At 36.6% G+C, this 22,994-nt stretch overlaps 4 protein-coding genes across 4 annotated transcripts; 1 reads left to right on the top strand and 3 right to left on the bottom strand.

The window, feature by feature from the left end:
- Nucleotides 1-9: 9 nt before the first annotated feature.
- Nucleotides 10-2,790, bottom strand: LOC137722699 (PITH domain-containing protein At3g04780-like). Its single transcript, XM_068461764.1, has 8 exons — nt 2,633-2,790; nt 2,311-2,397; nt 1,936-2,059; nt 981-1,029; nt 836-893; nt 670-716; nt 507-584; nt 10-355 (listed from the first exon to the last, which is right to left on the bottom strand). The coding sequence occupies exons 1-8, from the start codon at nt 2,669-2,671 to the stop codon at nt 304-306; spliced, it is 534 nt and encodes a 177-aa protein (XP_068317865.1). The 5' UTR covers nt 2,672-2,790; the 3' UTR covers nt 10-303.
- A 4,113-nt stretch (nt 2,791-6,903) lies between these two features.
- On the top strand, nt 6,904-8,296 carry LOC137723121 (probable ribose-5-phosphate isomerase 3, chloroplastic). The gene has a single exon (XM_068462289.1). It carries the CDS (start codon nt 7,131-7,133, stop codon nt 7,977-7,979), a length of 849 nt encoding a protein of 282 aa, XP_068318390.1. The 5' UTR covers nt 6,904-7,130; the 3' UTR covers nt 7,980-8,296.
- Nucleotides 8,297-13,511: 5,215 nt separating this feature from the next.
- LOC137723120 (uncharacterized) lies at nt 13,512-15,130 on the bottom strand. Its single transcript, XM_068462288.1, has 6 exons — nt 14,963-15,130; nt 14,684-14,836; nt 14,498-14,578; nt 14,262-14,393; nt 14,079-14,153; nt 13,512-13,773 (listed from the first exon to the last, which is right to left on the bottom strand). The coding sequence occupies exons 1-6, from the start codon at nt 15,060-15,062 to the stop codon at nt 13,697-13,699; spliced, it is 618 nt and encodes a 205-aa protein (XP_068318389.1). The 5' UTR covers nt 15,063-15,130; the 3' UTR covers nt 13,512-13,696.
- Nucleotides 15,131-17,200: 2,070 nt separating this feature from the next.
- LOC137723698 (uncharacterized) lies at nt 17,201-19,951 on the bottom strand. Its single transcript, XM_068462890.1, has 6 exons — nt 19,789-19,951; nt 18,466-18,618; nt 18,285-18,365; nt 18,047-18,178; nt 17,846-17,935; nt 17,201-17,549 (listed from the first exon to the last, which is right to left on the bottom strand). Exons 1-6 carry the CDS (start codon nt 19,889-19,891, stop codon nt 17,473-17,475), a joined length of 636 nt encoding a protein of 211 aa, XP_068318991.1. The 5' UTR covers nt 19,892-19,951; the 3' UTR covers nt 17,201-17,472.
- Between the last annotated feature and the right edge of the window lie 3,043 nt (nt 19,952-22,994).

Genomic DNA, 22,994 nt, shown 5'->3' with positions numbered 1-22,994 from the left:
AGAGAGAAGTGCAAAGTTTCTAGTCAAATTGCGCAGCAAAGCCAAGGGAGATAAAATATCTCACGTGACACATCAATGTGAAAAACTGAAGAGAGAGTAAGTCCCTAAAAAGACTTGTGGTATGCGTTGACCTTGAGATAGTGTAACAAGTACGGTGAAAAATCCCAACAGAAAGTAGATAATAATCCTTAAATATAATATGCAACATAAACCAAATAGGGTTGCTAGATGATCACTATGGTTTTTAAATTTGGATGATCCAATTTGTTCATTCTTCTTCTACTACTACTTGTCTCTCTTTCTTCAGTGTCCGTCCTCAATTTTCTTCAACCCCTTCATGTCTGTCGTTTCCACCCTACATAACACGATGAATAAGTCATCAGATACGTACAGCATGTAATATACGTCGATACTGTTATCAAAATGGAAATTCGGTCACATGTCAGATGTACAAATCAACAGAATGTAGACCAATGTAATGTGATTGAGGAATAATAGAAACTTACGTTGTTCCGCAAAGAACAATCTTTTGAACTTTTGTGCTTTCTGAACCAGATTGATTGTCCTCGATAAAAACAGTCAAGCTGAAACAAATATAATGACTTTCAATTGAATCAGATGAGCAAATAAACTAGTATATGAACAGAAAATAGGTTTGAGTAAAGATACCTGCGAACATTTTGAAACTTGACATACTTCAAAACCATTGGGTTTCCCTGTAACGTATAAAAATAACATCAACTATAACACAGAACTCTTCCAAATATGCATCGCTGAATTGGCTTCACCAAGCAAAAGAATCACATCGTAGATGTCGTAGTTACAGAATCCTAACCTTCAAATTATCAGGGGATAAATCAATGGTGTCACTTGCTGGGTAGTCATTGACGTTGCTGCCATAATCAATAAGAAATGCATTTATCAATTAAACTGAATGCATTTATCCACGATCGATGAAGGTAATTGTCGCAGAATAATACCTGAATCCCATGTGCTCCTTGTTTGAAAAAAGTTTCACGGTCTTAGGACCTAAATATCATTCTTAAGGTTAGAACAGTATCAAACATCATTTCATAAATCGTTCCAAAGAAAAAATTTCAGGATAAAACGTATATATGAAAACTACAATTTGGTTAATTAAGAGGTCAAGTAAAGAGAAAAGAAAAATGAAAAAACATAGACGAAGCAAAGTGGTATAAAAGCCAAGACGGCTGGAAAACCATCTTTCTCAGGGGAAGTTACTGTTAAAAACTCATATTCCCGTTCCTGTAATATAACCTTGAACAATGCCAACATTGAGAAAACATTCACCTTTTCAATGGTTTTCCAGTAAAGAAGAAAACTTTGTGCGATAACAATTATGATATGCAGCCCAAAAATGCTCCATTATCAACTTTCGTGTTCACTCAGTTAGTAGTTTCTGTTTAGGCTGATATTTTTTTTTTTTTAAAATACAATGACCTTACACCAATTTTTGGGTTACAATCACCAAACAAGAAAAAACATGATCCCTTTGCATTTTGGTTGAGATCGGTAGCTTCTTAATCTCCATGGTTACAAAAACATCTATTTATGTATAATCAAAACTTTCATTGTCCTTATAAACCGTAAAAGAGTGACTATGACAAGAGATCAAATACATTGTTACTGTGAACCCTAAATAAAATATGTTGGGACGGCTCCGCTGTTATAAGATTTTAAGACGAAAGATAGAAGCAAGTGCCAAGAAAATCAAAGAAACGCAACATCAATAGTGTAAACATATAAGACCTTCAAGAACAGTCGCCTATGCATTCAGATCAAAGCATATCAGTGTATTCAAGCATAGCACTAACAAGATTAATTTAGCAAGCACGGTCACATGCAGCTGAATTTTATTAAGAAACATTCAAGGTCACATGCAGCTGAACTGTATTAAGAAACACTGAATGCTACCTTCGTCTTCAGGCCCTTTGAAGGTGATAGAGTGTAGTTTTACGACTTGAAGAAAAGGTATATAAATCAAAAGCTGCTCATCCGCATCGCTCTCCAGATTCAAACCATCATCTTCTCTATAACCCTAATCGTTAATCCACAAGAGTGAGTAAGTAAAACTCCCCGTTACATCCAGTCCAAAACATGTTCAAGTACTAATCGAACTATATCATTAAAACACAAAAACTGAAACCACACAGTATCAATCGTAAATCGTAACAATCATTTAACAAAACCCCATCAAATTACATCCAAGAAACAATAACAAAACAAATAATTCTCCAGGTAAAAAAGATTAAAAACAAGTAAAACAGAGTGAACAATTATAAAATTTACCTGCTTGAGAGCGTTGGCAACAGAGTGAGAAGTGCTTTGGTTGAGGCATTCAACACCAGACCAATCTATGAAGTCCAATAGATCAACCTGCCCCAAAAACAAAATTAGAAGCCTTAAAGCAGTGTCGTACTGCAGGATCAGAATTTGGAATTCTCTGGGCCGGGAAAGAAATTGGGTAATTCAAAAACTGGGTTTTGATCTTTAGGAGAAACCCAGATGCCAGATTCAAACTTTTTCCCACCAATTTTCGGATGTTGTTTTTACTTTTAGCGACGAACCCAGAAGAAGAAAAGGGAAATTGGGAAGTGGATGTTTTACTTACTTGGCTTCTTTGGATTGCACTAGCTGATTCGGCAGACATGGTTGACGAGATTGAGAGTTTGAGTTGAAATTTGGACGACAGGAACGAGAGAGATAGAGAGAGAGATGGGAGTTTGGGGTACGAAAGCTATATATATTGGGTCAGTTGAATCCGAAGCCGAAGAGATGCAGGTTTACTACTTTGACCAAACTCAACCATGGACTAAATGTTATTTTTTTTAGATTTTAATCTCCCTCCAAACTCAACTCAATTTATTCTAAATGTGTAGGTTAAAAGTTCAAAACCAAACAAAAGCCAAATTCCCTTTAGATTTAGTCCAGAAAATGGTGTGGGCACTACCAGCGAGACCCCACCCACATAGGCATGTCTTCTAGGATTTATTGAATCCAACGTCTGAGATCGAATGTAATAAAATCTAACGGCCCAAATTTAAATCCAACGGCTAAAATAATTTTAAAAAGTATTTAACTCAAAATTCACCCAAATTTAGTGATTTTTTAATATTTATCAGAATTTAAATATTTTTAGGTTCAAATGTTCATAAAATTAAATTATGATAGTGTACATAATTTAAAAAAAAAATTATCTTAAAAGAAAAAATTAGCCTAAATTTATTCTTTAATAATCTCTGGCTAAAAAATTTAGGCCTGAAGAGTTGGAAGAGAAAAACTGTTTCTTGGCTAAAACCTAAATTTTTTGGGCTAAAAATTTTAAGTTTTAGCCCAAGGGTTGGAGATGGTCTTAAACCAAACCCAACCCTAGGCTATTTGCCAAATTTCCCCATTTATTCCCCCCCTCCCCCCCCCCCCCAAAAAAAAACCCAATCTAAATCTTTGGACTAAAAGCCAAATGTCAAACTCAGGTCAAATTCCGCCAAAAAATTAGCTCAGGATTCGGTGTAAGCCCCATCAAATTGAGTGAAACCCGACATTTGTGCGCCAAACCCCCCCCCCCCCAACCCACTACCCAGACGCGTGACCTCTCAAACAGTGAGGGCCCTACCCACATGGGCCTGTCGGCCACGTTCCCCATGCACCCTAACGGCTAGTTTGATTCAACGATCGCGATCAACAAGTTGTTGGTTGATCCAACGGCCTAGATTCAATTTTTTTAATTTTATATTTATATATTATTGAATCCAACGGCTGAAATCGAATATAATCAAATTTAACGGTAAAAAATAAAAAATAAAAATCTAACAACCCAAATTTAAATCCAACGGCTAAAATAATTTTAAAAAATTATTTAACTCAAAATTCACCCAAAAACTCTATAACAAGGAATGTCACACGACCGACGATAAATTAAAAACTTACATATAACAAGTGTATTATTGAACAAGGAATGTCCGATGATAAATTTATTTTATGTAAGTTTTTTTTCTTACTATATGTTTACTTTTCTCTTTTCAATAAAATAAAATATTTTATTTTTTAATAGGTAGATTTAGAGTTAAATCATGTTTTTTTTATATGTTCGTATTATACTCTTCATTTATGACTGTTGAAATTAAATATCTTTATTTACAAGTTGAAAGAAATATCACTCGATCATATCATTAAGTGGCAAGTAGGTGTGTCTTAGAGTGGAAAAATTCTTAAACCCAAACGACCACACCACATAATTGTTCATCTATCGATATATAAGGCCATCTCCAACCAACATGGCCAAAGGGCCATAGGGCTAAAAATAGCCCGTTTTGACACAAAAATCGTCCCTAACCAAGGGCTAGCCCAAAGGGCTCGTGGTGCCTACTCAGCCAAAAATGGGAGAACGGACCAAAGAGCTGGCCAAAAGCAGCTAGCCCACTAGCCCTAAAGCCCAGCCTTCCAGCGCCAGAATGTCAAGCCTAACATTTTGCCAACCTTACCATTTTGCCAACCCTCTAATGCCAGAATGTCAAGCTTGACATTTTGCTAGCCTTCCAACTTAGCCCATTTGAATGCCAACGGTTACCTAACGTCAGCATGAAGCCAGCTAGCAACGGCTAGCTGACGTCATGTTACTGTTGGAATTTGATTTTTTTTTTTAAATTAATTGTTTTCCTATAAATACCTAAGCCATTCATACACCATTTCTCACATACTTTTCACCATTCGGTCCATTCCATACTATCTTACCTTATTTTATTTTAATTTTTCACATTCTATTCCCTTACCTCTTCCAATAATCTTTCCTTTAATTTTTTTCAATAATTTTCAAATGGTCACATCTGCAATGAAAGGAAGGGCATGGACCCAAAAAGAAGATGAAGATCTTTGCAAGGCTTATAGATGGGTATTAGAAGATAGTGTCAAGGGTAGTTCTCAAACAAGTCAAGGTGTTTGGAGGTGTGTGAATTCTACCCCAATAACCAGCCAATTTATCAACATTGGAAGCTGAAGATAAGAAGTGCCACGTAGATAAGAATCATATCTAAAATTTGCACAACCAATTACATCTCGACACGTGACACTCAAAATCCTATTCAAAAAATTATTAAGATTACATAAAGATAAGAAATCTGGAGAGCTACTCACTTTAGCGACACGTGTCACTCAAAATCCTATCCGAAAAATTATTGAGATTACATAAATATAATAAATATGAAGAGTTACTCACGTTAGCGACACGTGTCACTCGAAATCCTATCTGAAAAATTATTAAGATGACATAAACATAGGAAATCTGGAAGCTTATTCATTTGGCGACAAATTGTACTCAAAATATGTCCGAAACCCTTATTTTAATATGGTAGTTTAATTTAAGTAACCATATTAATTTAATTAAAATAATAAATTATGTTTGGTCTATGAACTTTTGGCCCCCTCGGTTAGAGATGAAATAAAATATGGTCTGATATTGTTCATTAAAATATAATTTCTTGCAAGATCATAGGGTTAAAGTGAGCCATTTAGCCCTCATTCGGTTGGAAATGACCTACAACTACTCTATCTATTTTGATCCCTTCCAACCCCCTTCTTCCAATCCCACCTTCTTAGTCTGGTACAAATCCTACTGTCTTGTGTCAGGTTATCATACTAAGACGTTCGAACTAAAGAATTTCTCAGATTAGATGTTTTCTTTCTCTTCCAAAACGGTTTATGTTGAGATGAAACATGTAGCCACGAAAATATTGTAGTTGACTTTGGTTTTCCCATATACTTTGTAAATAGGGTTCTATACTATACTTACACAAATTTGATGCAAATTAACAATTACTTTATTCAACAAAAATAAGTAAATAAATAAATAAGGTTCTTGTGTTCTTGCTATCTGGTTGGTGAGTACTGATCTAGTTGTGGGAGCAGGTGGTCAGCACTCAATTCTTATAGATTTGAATCACAGATGGTAACAAAACAATCACTCCAACAAGATAAATATAATATACACAAATTGAAATTTAGCACCCCCAAATCCATTGAATCTAATTTTTGTTCCAATGAATTAAATTTCAACATATCTGCCCTCTATTCTTCTTCTTGTAAAACATATAATTCTTTTTATTCTTATTTTTTTGTCAAACGATAGATATGTTAGATTAGAGAGCCGACAGAGTTTGAACTCACGTCGTGGTGCAAAACCAATACTCTTCTCCACCACTGTGGTTAAGGGCCATTTGTGATATTTCTTTCTATTCTAATGACACAATTATTTGTTAAGAAAATATATGATTAACTAATTTACCTCCTTTTCAAATCACCTAAATTTCAAAGGTGTAAAACTCAACCCCATGGACTTACATTCACAGGAAGCCATTTTCACACCCACTTTTTTTTACGTACTCTTGTTCATTTATATCATTCAAATCAAATAAATCAAAGGAGAACAAGGAACTTGAATATTCAAACTTTAGAGAGAAAATATTCTTTTTTTTCCTTTAAAAGAAAAAGTACAATAAGAATAAATATTATTAACTGACTTTAAAGTACAAACTTAAATTATATTGAAACTCTAATCAAAGGTAAAAGATGTGTAATCCTCCATTTTTTTTTTTTTAAACAAACGACATTATATACACTAAAGAAGAGAGGTGAGCTTAACATCACAATTGACTAGCAATAATGTGGTTCAAATTCGCCTTTTAGCGAGAATCAAACTTACAACCTTTCACTTAAAAGTGAATATGAATACTACTAGACTGTAATACTAAGTTGGCTCCTCCAATTTTTCTTTAATAGTCCAATACTACTAAATGGTTAGAAATAAATAATAAAGATTGTCTCTAAAAATAAAAATTATTTAAAAGACGGACTGCTAAAGAAAAACCCTTAATCCTCACCAACAACCTCTTATCTCAACCAAACCAAATAGCAAGCCACCACCACCAACCACCCACCCCCAAAAAGGTCACATTTTGTATATCCAAAGCATAAACCTTTGAAAATACAAAAAAACAGAGCTCACAAGAAAGCAGAGGAAACGAACAAACAAAAAACAGAGCGACCAAAACCCACCTCTAATTTCCTCTCCAATTCTCCTTCTTCTATCTTCCTCTCCTGCACTCACCGCTTCTTCAATGGCTTCCTCCTCCCTATCCCTCCTCTCCCCACACAATGCCTCCACCGCCACCCACCTTTTCCTGCGCACCCCCAAATCCCCTAACATGCGCTCGCCTTCTTCCTACAGACCCATGTCCGTCAAAGCCCGCACGGTCCCCGCCCTCACTCAAGACGACCTCAAGAAGCTAGCCGCCGACAGGGCCGTCGAGTACGTCAAATCAGGTATGGTCCTCGGCCTCGGAACCGGCTCCACTGCCGCCTTCGTGGTCTCCAAGCTCGGGGAGCTTCTCAAATCCGGCGAATTGAAGGACATCGTCGGAGTCCCGACTTCCAAGCGCACGGAGGACCAAGCTCGCCAGTTGGGTATTCCCCTTTCGGTGCTCGACGACCACCCGAAGATCGATTTGGCGATCGACGGCGCCGATGAGGTCGACCCAAATCTCGATTTGGTCAAAGGGCGCGGCGGAGCTTTGCTGAGGGAGAAGATGGTGGAGGCGGCGTCGGAGAAGTTTGTGGTGGTGGCGGATGAGACGAAGCTGGTGACTGGGCTCGGCGGAAGCGGGCTGGCAATGCCGGTGGAGGTGGTGCAGTTCTGCTGGAAGTACAACTTGGTGAGGCTTCAGGAGCTGTTTAAGGAAGAAGGGGTGGAGGCGAAATTGAGGATCGACGGCGACGGGAAGCCTTATGTGACTGATAACTTCAATTACATTGTGGATTTGTACTTCCAGACTCCGATTAAAGACGGGCCGGCGGCAGGAAAGGAGATTTTGAAATTTGAAGGGGTTGTGGAACATGGGTTGTTCTTGGACATGGCGACGGCGGTGATCATAGCCGGCACGGATGGAGTGGATGTGAAGACCAAGTGATTGGCTTTTTCGGGTTCTCCGGTGGTGGTGAGTATTTGGAATCTCCTTCAGTACTCTGTTTTTTTCCATATTTTTGGGGGGTTTTGGTACTTGCTTCTTGTTGTTCAGTATTTACTGGTGAAATTGAGCTGCTTTGGTGTAATTTTAGATTGGTGATATGGGAAATTTGTCGAAAATTCTGCATTCGATAGTCTTATTGTCTGTTGAGCATTGCGGTTTCGACCAGTGGTATACTAATGATACTAAAGAATGATGGAATTGTGAATTGTGAAATAATGTGAAATGAATTACCTTCGTGCTTCTGCGATTTTCAGTCACCCGAATGGACCTCGTTATTGTCTTAGATTCTTAGCACACACTTCTGCTATTATATTTTGAGTTATTGGCAGTCCCGTTTCTGTATAATTTTAGGAGAGTGTACTGAGAACTGACTCCATCAAATGTAACCCACACTTTTCTTGAGGCTTTCGAGGGTCAAGTGATTCCCGCGTTTCAGTTCGTCTTCCAGAATAGGTAAAATTTCAACAACGTTTCTTTTGAACTGATATTTAAACTTGGTAGCTTTTTGTGATCAATGTGTTGTGCGGAAGCGTCAACCAAGTGTGAGTGAAAAATAAACCACAATAACTGACAAAAGATAAATGGAACAATACCAACAAGAACACCAAGATTTATACTGGTTCGGCAATGCCTACATCCAGTTTGGAGACGACGGAGTATTCCACTATAATCAATGAGAACATACAATAGTGTTTATCACTCAATTTCCCAAAGACCCGAATAACCCAAACTCTCACACTTACAATAGGAAGAGAAAACCAAAAATACAAACCAAGACAATTTGAGAAAATTCTTCTCTATGCCAAATGGCTTCTTGCTATTTTTCTTTCTTCCTTGTTTCCTTGATGTTGTATTTGAGTTATGCCTACACCTCCTTTTATAGGCCAAAGGCCTCTCATCAAGTCAAAAGAATTAGGCATAAATGCATCCATTCTTTGACAACAAATTAGGCATAAGACCATCCATTTTATTTCCCACATGTAGCATGCCAACCATCAATTTTGACCACAAAAGTAGCCAACATCATTTGTTGGTTTTAGACTACATTTGGTTTGAGCCAACAATCAACAATCTCCACCTTGGCGCAAACCCTCTAAGTAGAACTCCCAATAGTCGTCTCCCACTCCCCCATGGGGCAATCAACAAATTTTACAAATGCCAATCAAGTCTAAGCAGTGCTTAAACTTGAGCAACTTAAGCCCGATCGTAAATCGATCAAATCGCTTGTACCATTGTCTTGGAGACTGCTTCAAGCCATACAATGATTTTTCCAATTTGCAAACCCAATTTTCCTTTCCAGCAACCTTAAAACCTTCTGGCTGAGACATATAAATCTCTTCCTCCAAATCACCATGTAAGAACGCAGTCTTGACATCAAGTTGGGCCAACTCAAGATCAAACTGCACAACCAAAGCCAACAGAATACGAATAGAAGAATGTTTTACTACAGGAGAAAATACCTCATTGTAGTCAATGCCTTCTTTCTGAGCATAGCCTTTAGCTACCAATCTGGCTTTGAATCTTACATTGTCTTTTCCCAAAGATTTCATCTTTTTGGCATACACCCATTTACAACCAATTTCTTTCTTCCCCTTTGGTAACTGAACCAGCTTCCAAGTCTTATTTTTACGAAGAGATTTCATCTCCTCATCCATAGATTTCTTCCACAACTCGTACTCTGAACTCATGACAGCTTCTTTGTAGGTGGATGGAATATCATCTTCAATAACGGGAAGTGCATATGCCACAATATCAGTAAATCGAGCAGGCTTTCGAATTTCCCTTCTCGATCTTCTGGTTGCAATATAGTCTTGTTGCTGTGGAGGCTCTTGGGTAGGTGCCTCCTCTTCATCATCCTCGTCCTCATCATCATGATTAACTGTAGGACTAGTGTCTGTAACATCAGACCTTACTGGAACAACTGGAGTCTTCAGTAACTCCACCTGCTTTGAGCTACTCATGGTCTTGGTCGTTTCAGTTTCACCTTCATGCTTGTTCTGATTAACCATAGCAGCCTCATCAAAGGTCACATCTCTGCTTACAACAAATTTCTTCTCATCTGGACACCAGAGTCGGTATCCCTTCACGCCAGTGCTAAAGCCCATAAATAGAGCTTTCTTTGCTCTTGGATCCAACTTGCTTTCTCTGACATGATAGTAAGCAGGACAACCAAATATGTGTAAGAACTTGTAATCAGTACAAGGTTTACCAGACCATACCTCCATGGGCGTTTTGCCCTCATTCGCAACAGCTGGCAATCGATTAATGAGATGGCTTGCATAAGTAATTGCCTCAGCCCAAAACGCCTTGCCTAATCCAGCATTAGACAACATACACCGAACTTTCTCAAGCAAAGTACGGTTCATGCGCTCCGCCACCCCATTCTGTTGCGGTGTCTCCCTAACCGTGAAGTGCCTCACAATACCCTCATCTTGACAAACTTTCAAGAAAGGATCAGACTTATATTCACCCCCATTGTCTGATCTGAGAGTCTTGATCTTTCGACCGCTTTGCGTTTCAATCATCTTTTTCCACTTCAGGAATATCTTCAAGACTTCATCTTTACGCTTCATGGTGTACACCCATATTCTTCTAGAGAAGTCATCAACAAAGGAGACAAAATAATGGCTACCTCCCCAAGATGCATTCTTGGAAGGTCCCCAAACATCAGTGTGAACATAATCAAGAATGCCTTTAGTGTGGTGAATAGCAGTGCCAAATTTTACTCTAGTTTGCTTACCCAACACACAATGCTCACAGAATTCCAATTTGCATGCCTTTGCACCTTTCAATAAGCCTTGCTTCACCAATCCTTGCAACGCTTTTTCACCAGCATGCCCAAGACGCATATGCCATAACCTCGTGGTGTCTGTGCTATCTGCGTCAGCAGCTTCGGTGACAGCTGCTTCACCAATAACTGTACTCCCCTTCAAGAAATACAAGTTATTTCGTCTTGTACCTTTCATCACCACCAGTGCCCCGTAAACAGCTTTAAAAACTCCACCCTTCATGGTGATCTTGAGACCCTTGGATTCCAATGCACCCAGTGAGATAAGATTTTTCTTCATATCCGGTACATACCGAACATCACTTAATTCTCTGACTGTTCCATCATGCATCTTCAAACAGATTTTGCCTATCCCTTGTGTTTTGCAGGCATTATCATTACCCATCAAAACAACTCCACCATCCAGCTCCTCAAAGCTAGAAAACCATTCTCGAATGGGACACATATGATAGGTGCAACCTGAATCCAAAATCCACTCCTTGGAGTGACCATCAGCAGATGAACTAGCCAAAGCAAACTCGAAATCATCATCTCCAGATTTTGCAATATTTGCTTCAGAACCCGCTTTCTCCTTCTCTTTGTTCTTCAATTTGGGGCAGTCTCTCTTCCAATGACCCTTTTGGCGACAAAAAGCACATTCATCTTTAGCAGGAAACTTCCCTTGTGATTTTGAACGAGATTTTCCCCGCTTCACATATTTTCTTTCCACTGTTCGACCCCTTGCAACAAGTGCCTCAGTTTGTGAATTGTGAGTCTTCAGTTCCTTCTTACGACACTCATGATTCACCAATGCCGCAGACACCTCATCAAGTTTCACCTCGGATTTCCCATACAACAAAGTAGTTGTCAAATGATCATAATCATCAGGCAATGAATTTAACAAACATAGTGCCTTGTCCTCGTCAGGAATTTTCACATCAAGGTTTGCTAAATCAGCAAGTATTTTATTATAATCATTGAGGTGTTCATGCATAGAAATACCTGGACTATACTGAAAACGGAAGAGTCGCTTCTTCAAGAAGAGCCGATTTTCTGCGCTCTTGGTCATATACTTCTCCTCCAATTTTGTCCATAACTCCTTAGCAGAAGTTTCCTTCATATACGGGTATTTCAACTCTTTATCAAGGAACGATCGAATAGCAGCACAAGCATGAAGATTAATTCGTGTCCACTGCTTGTCATCAATATCTTCTGGTTTATCTTCCAGAACCATATCCAACTCTTGTTGATACAACACATCCATAACTTCACATTGCCACATACCAAAATTATTAGAGCCATTGAATTTATCAACCTCTAACCTTGTAGTAGCAATTTGATGTCTATTGGATGTAGATGCCGACGAAGACGATGTCGACTCCTTCCCCTTCACAGATTCATCTTTATCTCCAGCCATCTACTCGGCACTATTCACGGGACTGTAGCGCCAGCAAATTTTTCACTCCCACGAGAACGCCTAGTCGAAACACTAGGCTCTGATACCACTTGTTGTGCGGAAGCGTCAACCAAGTGTGAGTGAAAAATAAACCACAATAACTGACAAAAGATAAATGGAACAATACCAACAAGAACACCAAGATTTATACTGGTTCGACAATGCCTACATCCAGTTTGGAGACGACGGAGTATTCCACTATAATCAATGAGAACATACAATAGTGTTTATCACTCAATTTCCCAAAGACCCGAATAACCCCAAGCTCTCACACTTACAATAGGAAGAGAAAACCAAAAATACAAAGCAAGACAATTTGAGAAAATTCTTCTCTATGCCAAATGGCTTCTTGCTATTTTTCTTTCTTCCTTGTTTCCTTGATGTTGTATTTGAGTTATGCCTACACCTCCTTTTATAGGCCAAAGGCCTCTCATCAAGTCAAAAGAATTAGGCATAAATGCATCCATTCTTTGACAACAAATTAGGCATAAGACCATCCATTTTATTTCCCACATGTAGCATGCCAACCATCAATTTTGACCACAAAAGTAGCCAACATCATTTGTTGGTTTTAGACTACATTTGGTTTGAGCCAACAATCAACACAATGTTACTCGAAAATGAACTGAGTATCGATCGGTGAACCACTTATATTAGTGGTTAATGGCTCTCTCTTTGCAATGGCATCTTAAAAAGTTATGGAGTAAACGCTCAATGGTACTCCTCTACTCAATGCTTGGATTACCATGTGTTACCAGTTAACTTGAAGCCTAAACCATACAGAACCTGCAATATGATTTCGGTTGCAACCTGAGTGGCGTATTTATAACTTGAACATGTTATTGGTTGTGTTCTGTTTATGTTGATGGCATCTGTTCTTCTAATTGTCTGGTGATGGCAGGTTTGATCAACGTGTAAAAGCTTTTCCATTGTTTTGGAAGTGTTCTAATGAAATTCTTGATTCGTGTATGACTTCTTTGTCTTCATTTCTTATGCTGATTGCATCAGTTCTAATTGTTTCACGAGGGTGGATTTTATCGACTTGTAAAATCTTTTCCTTTGTAGTGGAAAGTTGATTTGCTTATGATGTCAAGAAATCTATATCTACCCGGTGTATGTTAGTGTCTGTGTCTGTGTCTGTGTAGCTTAGAAAGCCATACAATACTTGTCGAAAATCTGCTCTGTCAATGATAGATGGTTCATAAAATTACTGTACTCGTAAAAATCTGTATACAAATTCAGTATATGAGAGTCATCGGGCTATGACCGTGTGTCGTTTTATTTAAGCAAACTGACTTTATACAAACTGATGAACTGGGGAACCATCAAAGCAATGTTACAACGAAAAAATGAATCTGAAGTGATTGAAACTAAAGTATGATCAAACAAGAACAAATGTGATGCAGAATCTCGACTGTGGCGGTTTCTTGCACCCTACTTCCTCAGAATCAAACCCACAGACAGCATCACTACGGCCATCAACTGGAACTTTCCGGGCAAAAACGACGTAGCTGGAAAACGAGAGGAGCCAAAAAAAAAAAAAAAAAAAAAAAAAGAAAGGTCAACATATTGTGTCATTTGTGTGCTCAACATGGCTGAGTTGTAGATTTTATGCTATTTTTTCAAAGTCAATTGCGTAGAGATGTAAACTTTTGAAACCTGAAGCCCCTTGACAAAGTCTTAATCCTTCTTGTTAAGCAAGTTAATTAGAAAATTAATCTAAAAACAACATGGTTATCGTACGAGCTTTTAATTAGTTTGCCTTCACATTAAGTTTAAAATTCGGTAACCCAAAACGAAGAACAAACAATCTCACCTTCACTATTGTCAGTGGAGGAATTTGAGTTTGCAACCTTAATTCCGAGGCTCGCGCAGTCAGCCTGAAGCGCGCCTGAAAGATTACGAAAAGATTAGAGCTCCCAGTACTTTCTCCAGCTTCTTGAAATTTGTTAAGTATGTTCTAAACCAGGATTAAAACAAGTTTATTTAGTGTTCTTACATTCATAGTAGCAGGGAAAAGCCGCGACGTCGAGAAGATTAGTGGCGCTGGATTTGCATTCACAGAAGGGTGTGTAATGGTATGTGCTGTTCCTTACGCATGTACCTTCTCCGCAGTAAGCATAGTAACAAGCTGTTTAACACCCGAAAATACGTGTTATTAGTAAAAAGAAGCGAGTGATTAATTTAATTGTGGATTAACGGATGAGATGATCGAGCTGGTTTAGTGGTAATTACGATCAAAGACGGATATATTGTTAGGAACATCATTCTGAGTAACTGGAGGTGGAGCTGGCTGGCAGTTGTAGTTCAATGAGCCTGCAAAAACACGAAAATTAGAATCGATCGATCATGAGTGATATCCTGCAAAACGTAATCTCGCTTCTGAAGATTTTATTTGAGAGGGAGAGGATTAGAGCTTACAGTTGGGGATGACACAGGGGAGAAACTCCATATCATCATCACCGTCACGCGTTCGCTTCCAGTTAGCGTCGCACTGGCAGGTGTAACCTAATGGTTTGGTTAAATCGGCTTTGCATGTTCCCTTTCCACACTCAATTTGGTCACATATTTGAGCTGCAACAAGAAGATGTGTAAGAAGAAGGAAACCAACTAAACATCTTCACTTTGTTCGTCGAGCTTATGTGAGTTACAGACAAAGTTTAAAAAAAATATGTTTCGGAAGGAAAATGAAGTGCTTACCGCCAATAGTATTGTTATTCGGCAAGTCCCAGGCGAAAGCAGTGATGGGCAGCGCTATCAGAAGCACAGCTAAAAAGGCCATGGAGTTAGAGAAAGCCATTTGTATCAGTTTTTTTTTTTTTGAGAGAGAGAGAGAGAGAGAGAGAGAGAGAGAGAGAGAGAGAGAGAGAGGGAGGTTTATGTGAAGATGTGAAGGGGATGTTGTTTCTGATGATGGTAGGCTACATATGTATATAAAGTTTGAAGGGGTTTGAAGATTTCTTAGCACCCAAACAAAGAAAATAAAAGAATTAATTATGTACTAAATCAACACGCTTATGAGCATAATTAATATGAGATTAAGACTGAAAATTTGTGAAGGTATCAAAGTGGAAGAGAAGCTTCCGATGGCGGCCTTTTCTGTCGACTGGAAGAAGGTTCCATAATTTAAAAAAAAAACGTGAAGAGGGGTTATAATTGCCAATTGCTCACGTTAAAGTAATCTTCAATAAAATGGGATTTTTTTTTCTTTGGGTCCACCTGGGATTTGCCAAAGTCAACACGTACTAGATACAACTTGAACAAAGAATCATTCAGGTTTTGATCTCCAAGTTTATGGAGATAATCACCTTTCAAATTCTACTATTTGATGACAACAAAAAAAACCATAGAGTTTGGTAATTATGAGAGGCTGGTCCGGACCGATGATAATCGAATACAAGACCTGTTAACTTTGAGTTGTATCATAAAATCAACAAGTCACAAGAATTATATGTAATTATGAGATGTTGATCTAACCGGGTGTTAATCAAATTGCATGAATTTAAAAACTTTTGTTCGCATTATATCATTTGATCTACGTAACAGAATTGATAACATTCAAAATTATGCAGGATTATATCCTCTTTTGGCTCTCTTTAGCCCTATGTCTCTTATCTTTAGGTGGTCTTCCTCCACTAGCAGGTATTTTAAGATAACTTCATTTATTCTTGTGTGGATAGAAGGCATGCTTATATGTCTTAGTTTCAATAGACTCCTTACAAACGCTATTTCTATTTACTATTATCTAAAATTAATCAAGTTATTAAAGATTAGACAAAACAAAGACTTAGTGATCTTTAGTTGTATCATAAAACCAACAAGTTATATGAATTTTCAATAATTATGAGATGTTGGTTGACTTTGGTGCCAATTAAATTCAAAACCCGTTAATAATTGTACCACAAAATCATATTATATTTTCTGTTTAGTATTATAGTGTAGTGGGCAAATGTATTGTTGTACAGAACAATAAGTATGATTAAAGATGACCTAATCCTAATCGTATTTTACTATAAATTACATAACTAAACTTGATTAAAGTTCCTTTCTTGCCTTTTGCACAGAAAGACACGTTCTAAATTCAACAAGGTGTGCAAAATTCAAAAGGGGATGTTGTAATTCTAGAAGAGTGAGATGTGGAAGAAGTTTAGGCCCCCAACAAAGTCAACATGTCCCTTTTAAACCGTCTCTTAACCAAATTTTGCGCTTCACGTCCCTTCTCTCCTCCCTTTCCTCTCTCCTCTGACTTCTACTTTCCAAACCCAAAATTTTAAGAGGTGGATTGTCAGCCCTCCCATTTCTATATTCTTTTCATACTCTCCTGTGTGATCACGGTTAAGTCACGTTAATATTTTATATTAATTTTTTATAGAAATAATAAAATAAAAAGTAATAGGAATATAAAATGTTGACGTGGCTTAACCGTGACCACACAAATACGAGGGCATGGGGAGAGCATGGAAATGGGAGGGTATACAATCCACCTCCAAACTCCACCTCCCCTCACTTTTTTCCTCTACCTCCCTTCCTCGTAATCCATCCCCACCCCATCTTTTGTTCTGATTTGTGGACTCCATTATTCAGATATGGTTGTCAGCTTTATTTTCCTCCCTCACTTTCCCTTACCTAACCAGCACACCGAAATTCCCTCGAGGCCAAGTTTTCTGCAGCTATGACCAAACTAAGAGTATTTTACATATCCTTAGCCTCACCTTCTATCTATGTGTTACTGTGTTTGTATATATTTGCAGGAATTAGTAAATGAGATTTGAATCTGGTGACTATCTCTTGATGTGCATTTGGTTGCAGGTTTGGTACTTTTGTGCGGTGTTATTTTGGTCGATTTCACCACTCGGTGTTAGCCTGTAACCTTATTTCGGATTAATGAAATTTACTTTTTAGGATTTAAAAAAAAAAAAAATAGAAACCGAGGAAGGCATTTTCCAAAGGTTTAGGCCAAAACAAAAGGAAAGATGTCAACATATGGATGGTTCATAAAAATCTGAATACAAGTGCAATATATAACAGTCATCGGGCTATGACCTTGCGTCGATTTATTTACACAAACTGACTTTATACAAACTGATGAACTGGGGAAACATCAAAGTAATGTTACAACAAAAAAATGAATGTGAAGCGAGTGAAACTATAGTATGATTAAACAAGAACAAATGTAATGCACAATCTCGGCCGTGGCGGTTTCTTGCACCCTACTTCCTCAGAATCAGACCCACAGACACCATCGCTACGGCCATCAACTGGAACTTTCCGGGCAAAAACGACGTAGCTGGAAAACGAGAGGAAAAAAGGAAAAAACAAAAAGGTCAACATATTGTGTTATTTGTGTGCTCAACATGACTGAGTTGTAGATTTTACGCTTTATTTTCATAGTTAATTACGAAGAGATGTAAACTTTTGAAACCTCAAGCCCCTTGACCAAGTCTTGATCTTTATTGTCAAGCAAATTAATTAAAAATTTAATCTAAAAATGACATGGTTATGGAACGAGCTTTTAATTAGTTTGCCTTAAGATTAAGTTCAAAATTTGATAACCCAAAAAGAACAAACAAATTTCAGTCTCACCTTGACTACTGTTATTCACAGAGCCAGTAGGGGAGGAACTTGCGTTTGCAACCTTAATTCCGAGGCTCGCACAGTCACTCTGAAGCGTGCCTGAAAGATTACAAAAAAAATAGAGTTCCTGTCACTTGTTCCAGCTTCTCGAAAGTTTGTTAATTATGTTTTAAACCAGAATTAAAACAAGTAATTAGTTAGAGTTCATACATTGATTGTAGCAGGGGAATAATGTGACATTGAGAAGATTAGAGGCGCCGGATTTGCATTCACATATGGGGGTGTAATGGTATGTACTGTTCCTTACGCAGTTACCTTCTCCGCAGTAAGCCCAGTAACAAGCTGTTTAAACCCCAAAATTTTGAGTTATTAGTAACAATAACCAAGTGATTAATTTAATTATGCGAATTAATGGATGAGATAATTGAGCTGGCTTAGTGGTAATTACGATCAAAGGCTGACAAATTGCGAGGGGCTTCTTTCTGAGGAACTGGAGGTGGAGCGGGCTGGCAGTTGTAGTTCAGTGTGCCTGCGAAAGACGAAAAATTAGAATCGATCCTAAGTGACATCCTGCAAAACGGAATCTCGCTCCTCAAGTTTTATTCGAAAGGGAGAGAATTAGAGCTTACAGTTGGGGATGACACAGGGGAGAAACTTCATATCATCGTCACCATCACGCGTTCGCTTCCAGTTAGGGTCGCACTCGCAAGTGAAACCTAATGGTTCGTTTATATCAAACTTGCATGTTCCCTTTCCACACTCAACTTGATCACATATTTGAGCTGTAACAAGAAGAAGATGCGTAAGAAGAAAGAAACCAACATATAAATATATAAGGGAGACTTTAGATGCAGTTCTTAGTTATGAATATTCTTTGATTGAAACCTTGTTGATTTTTAATTTTTGATCAAGGTCCTTAAAATTAATGTGATAATTTATTTCTATGTACGTTACTATATTTTTTTAAATTAAAAATTAGAAATTTTAGTTGTTTATATAAATGAGATTTTAAATAAAAAAACCATAACTTGTGGGATTAAAAATATTAAAATAAAAATATACTATTGTGTGTGTATATAAACATGGGTACAGTCATCAAAATTAACCAAAAAATTAATTGTATCAAAACATGGGTACATTCTTCAAAATCACAAAAAAAAAAAAAAAAAAAAAAAAAAGAGATACTAGGCTTAATAACATTACTAAATTTCTTCGATTAAACTTGACATGGATACATTTTAAAATCCATGAAAAAAGAATGTACCCATATAAATTTAAAAATGGATTAGAAAAAATTGAATAGATTTTATATAAAAAAAATTGTACATTTTACATATAACAAATTGGTATATTTAAGAATGAGTACATTTTAAGATTAAAAAGTTTTACATGAATGGGTACATATAATTAGCATGGGTACATTTAGCAAAAATAAAAAGTGCAAATAAAATTAAAAAAAAAATATATATATATATATATATATGGGTACAAATACAAATAAACTTTAAAAAATATGGGCACAAAAAGAAATTAATATATGGGTACAAATTAAAACTGAAAAGAAAATTGGTATAAATTAAAAAATAATTACAATTAAAAACAGGTACAAACTAAAACTACAAATATATGATAAAAAATTTAGTCATAAGTGCAAATATACTAATTGTAACATTTTTAACATTAAATGAATATATTTAGAAATAAAAACATATTTTATTATTGAAATAATTAATGATGTTATTAATACCCAAGGACTTTGATCAAAAATTGAAAATGAATAGGATTTTAATCAATGGAGTAGTAAAAGGAAGGATGAGAACCTAATTTCTCCTATATATAAAGAGACTATATCTGTCGTTCATAAACTTCTTCTCTTTGTTTGTCGAGCCTATAGTGAGTTACAGACAAAGTTTGAAAAAAATTCTGTTTCGGAGATAAAATGAAGTGCTTACCGGCAATAGTAGGAGCTAAGTTATACGGCCAGTCCGCGAAAGCAGCGATGGGCAGCGCTACCAGAAGCACAGCTAAAAAGGCTATGGACTTAGAGAAAGCCATTTGTATCAGTTTTTCAAATAGAGAGAGAGAGAGAGAGAGAGAGAGATGGCGGGAGAGGGAGGGAGGGAGGGAGGGAGGGAGGTTTATGTGAAGATGTGAAGGGGCTTGGTGTTTCTAATGATGCTAGGTTCTCTCTATATAGATAAAGTTTGAAGGGTGTCGAAGATTTCTTAGAACCCAAACAAAGAAAATTATAAGGATTATTTATGTATTAAATCAACAGGCTTATGAGCTTAATTAATAATTGATTAAGACTGAAAATTTGAGAAGTTGTCAAAGTGGAAGAGAAGTTTCCGATGGCGGCCTAGTTTGTCGACTGGAAGAAGGTTCCATAATATTAAAATAAAAAATAAAAAATAAAACGTGAAGAGTGGGGTGTAGTTGCCAATTGCCACGTTAAATTATTTTCAATAAAATCGGATTTTTCTTTGGGTTTACCTAGGGTTTGCCAAAGTCAACACATACTAGATCCTACCGGCACAAAGAATCATTCAGGTTTTAATCTGTTTATGGATATATCTGTTTATGGATATAATCACCTTTCAAATCCTACCATTTGATGACAACAAAAAACCGTAGAGTACGGTAATCATGAGACGTTGATTCGAATGGGTGCCAATCGAATTCAAGGCCTGTCGATTTTTAGTTGTATCATAAAATCAATAAATTACAAGAATTTTATGTAATTAAAGATGTTAATCTAAATGGGTGTCAATCAAATTCAAAACGTTGATATGTAGTTGTTTCACAACAAGTTATATAAATTTTTAATAATTATGAGATTTTGATTCACTTTGATGCCAATCAAATTTAGAATCCGTTAATAGTTGTACCGCAAAATTATATTATATTTATAACTCAGGATTGTAGTTTAGTGGCAGATGTATCCTTGTACAACACAATCATATTTTGCTAAAAGTTATATTAACTAAACTTGATTAAAGTTTTTTTTTTCCCTTTTGTAGAGTTCCAATAGACTTGTACTAAATTCAACACGGTGTGCAAAATTCAAAAGGGGCAGTTGTAATTCTAGAGGAGTGACACGTGGAAAGAAGTTGTTTTGAGCTCCCCCAGAGTCAACCTCTCCCCTTCATTATCATTAAGCCGTCTCTTAATTAAATAATGGCCACAAACCATAGAAGAAAGAAACCGAGTAAGGCATTTTCCAAAGGTTTAAGCCAAAACAAAAGGCAGATGTCAACATATGGACAAAGATGTATTATGTGTACTTTTTTTTTTTTTTTTTTTTTCCCCTTTGAAAAGTGAATAACTGGTGACGAATCACGATTATTCATTATTTTTAGATTCAGCGGAGGTTAGTTGAGAATTTCATTGATCCACAACTTACAAAGTATCGAATCTAGGACCTTTAATTTTTTCTTTAGCGAGCTATGGTTCGCACTTTTCCCCATGGCCACTTATCGGGGTTAAGATGTATACTTATGGAGAAAAAAAAACTTTAAAAAAATCTTTCGTAGTGGCGTTTTCAGATTCATAAAGCTAATATGTGAAATAAAGCTTTGTTGTTGTTGTATTAGTTTTCTCATGCTTGAAAAATTTTGCACGCACAAAGGTTGAAAATGTGCATGAATTTCTTCTTCTTCTTTTTTTAATGTGAAATATAGAAACAAGACACAAATATAATTGTGCCTAAAACCATTTGTGCGATACTATTTTTATTGAGAAGTGTTATTGGCACACTAAAAATCTCATTTTACACTCCACACAAATGTATTTTTCTTTCCTAATATAGAAAATTTGGAGTGTAGAATGAGATTTTTGGAATGCTAATAGCAATTCCCTTTTTATTTGACCAAGTTAAAGAGCATGACATGGTGTAATACGAATACAATCAGCTTGCGTCGTGAGATGTTAGGTCAAGTTAATATCCTCGAGTTAAATTAATATTTGGGGTGGTTGAACATGAAATAGCTAAATTCATATCCTTGAGTTGTTACAAAACCATTGTCAATATTAAATCTTTTCGAAAAATATAGTTTAATGAAGTTAAGTTACATGCAGTCATGCATGATCCTCGCGTCACTTGGAGATATATTATTTTGTCTAACATGGTTGGCTTAATCCTAAGAATATAGAAGAGAACAACAAATGGATGACGAAATTGTAAGTCAAACTCTCATAAATTATAGGCCCGAGTCCAACTTCCAATTGCTTTGATTTGAATTATTCGGCGGATGTTTTACATATTATATTATAAACCAAACCACATCACTAGTAGAGTTTACGTTTCTGAATTCAATAAGCATGGGATTATGCTAATTAATTGAATTGACACTTGTTCTTATCAACTAGAGAGGTTCTTTTGGGTAGTTGGTGATGTATGAATATAGAAAACGATAAATCTGGTTATTAATCTCTTTCCAACAGGCGATAGCTAGTTTGCTAGTTCATTAATTTCCAATTAATTAATTTAGACCAACTTAATGCGTTCCATTTGGCAAGGGCTTTTGTTAAAAGGATTTATTAGAAGCACGGTGAAATTTTTATTAAAAATCTAATTGATATTGAAAAAACAGTTGGAAGTGCTTTTTTAAGGCTATAGGTATAGTTAGAGGAAAACAATGAAAGACGATGAAATCGAAAGTTAAATTAACAAGCGGAACTGGACGGTGAAGCGAGGAGACTCAAAACGACATCGTTGTGAATAAGTAATTTTCCAACATCCCTGTTGTCATATCTCATTTGCCCCAATAAAAAATCGTCTTGAAAATCTTCATCTCTCTTTTAAGTAAAAAGAATTCAAACTCAAAATTTATAGTACAAAATATATACTTTTAATCACTTAAACTGCAAGTTTATTGTCCCTCTTTCAACTATGTACTATGTACCACGTTTGAATAACTATTTATTTTTATTTGGCGTGGGTGAAGAGCTAATAGCCACGTTAATTATTAATATCCTTTGAGTTCTTAAAACCATAATATATAGTTAGTTAAAAAATAGTTTAATGATGCCTGGCCTAAATCCTAAATCTTCTGCACCAAAAATTCTCTGTGGTCTCTCTACAACTTATCTCATTTGTTGACATCTGATCATTCATTTAAATCTTACTTAATAGAGTACAGAAAGGTCACAAAAAATT

The sequence above is a fragment of the Pyrus communis genome, chromosome 17 (assembly GCF_963583255.1).
Source record: "Pyrus communis chromosome 17, drPyrComm1.1, whole genome shotgun sequence".
Taxonomy (NCBI): Eukaryota; Viridiplantae; Streptophyta; class Magnoliopsida; order Rosales; family Rosaceae; genus Pyrus; species Pyrus communis.
This window is presented reverse-complemented; position numbering and strand designations above follow the sequence as displayed.

Bases quoted from the DNA above. Each gene is read 5' to 3' on its own strand.
- LOC137722699 (XM_068461764.1), bottom strand. From the start codon at position 2,671: ATGTCTGCCGAATCAGCTAGTGCAATCCAAAGAAGCCAA. The intron at 717-835 runs GTTAGGATTCTG...TATACGTTACAG, and splicing joins TATCCCCTGATAATTTGAAG to GGAAACCCAATGGTTTTGAA. The intron at 585-669 runs GTATCTTTACTC...TATTTGTTTCAG, and splicing joins AAGTTTCAAAATGTTCGCAG to CTTGACTGTTTTTATCGAGG.
- LOC137723698 (XM_068462890.1), bottom strand. From the start codon at position 19,891: ATGGCTTTCTCTAAGTCCATAGCCTTTTTAGCTGTGCTTCTGGTAGCG. The intron at 18,179-18,284 runs GTAATTACCACT...GGGTTTAAACAG, and splicing joins CAATTTGTCAGCCTTTGATC to CTTGTTACTGGGCTTACTGC. The intron at 17,936-18,046 runs GTATGAACTCTA...GTAATCTTTCAG, and splicing joins ATTCCCCTGCTACAATCAAT to GCACGCTTCAGAGTGACTGT.
- LOC137723121 (XM_068462289.1), top strand. From the start codon at position 7,131: ATGGCTTCCTCCTCCCTATCCCTCCTCTCCCCACACAATGCCTCCACC.
- LOC137723120 (XM_068462288.1), bottom strand. From the start codon at position 15,062: ATGGCTTTCTCTAACTCCATGGCCTTTTTAGCTGTGCTTCTGATAGCG. The intron at 14,394-14,497 runs GTAATTACCACT...GGTGTTAAACAG, and splicing joins CAATATATCCGTCTTTGATC to CTTGTTACTATGCTTACTGC. The intron at 13,774-14,078 runs GTGAGATTGTTT...CTCGTTTTCCAG, and splicing joins CTCCACTGACAATAGTGAAG to CTACGTCGTTTTTGCCCGGA.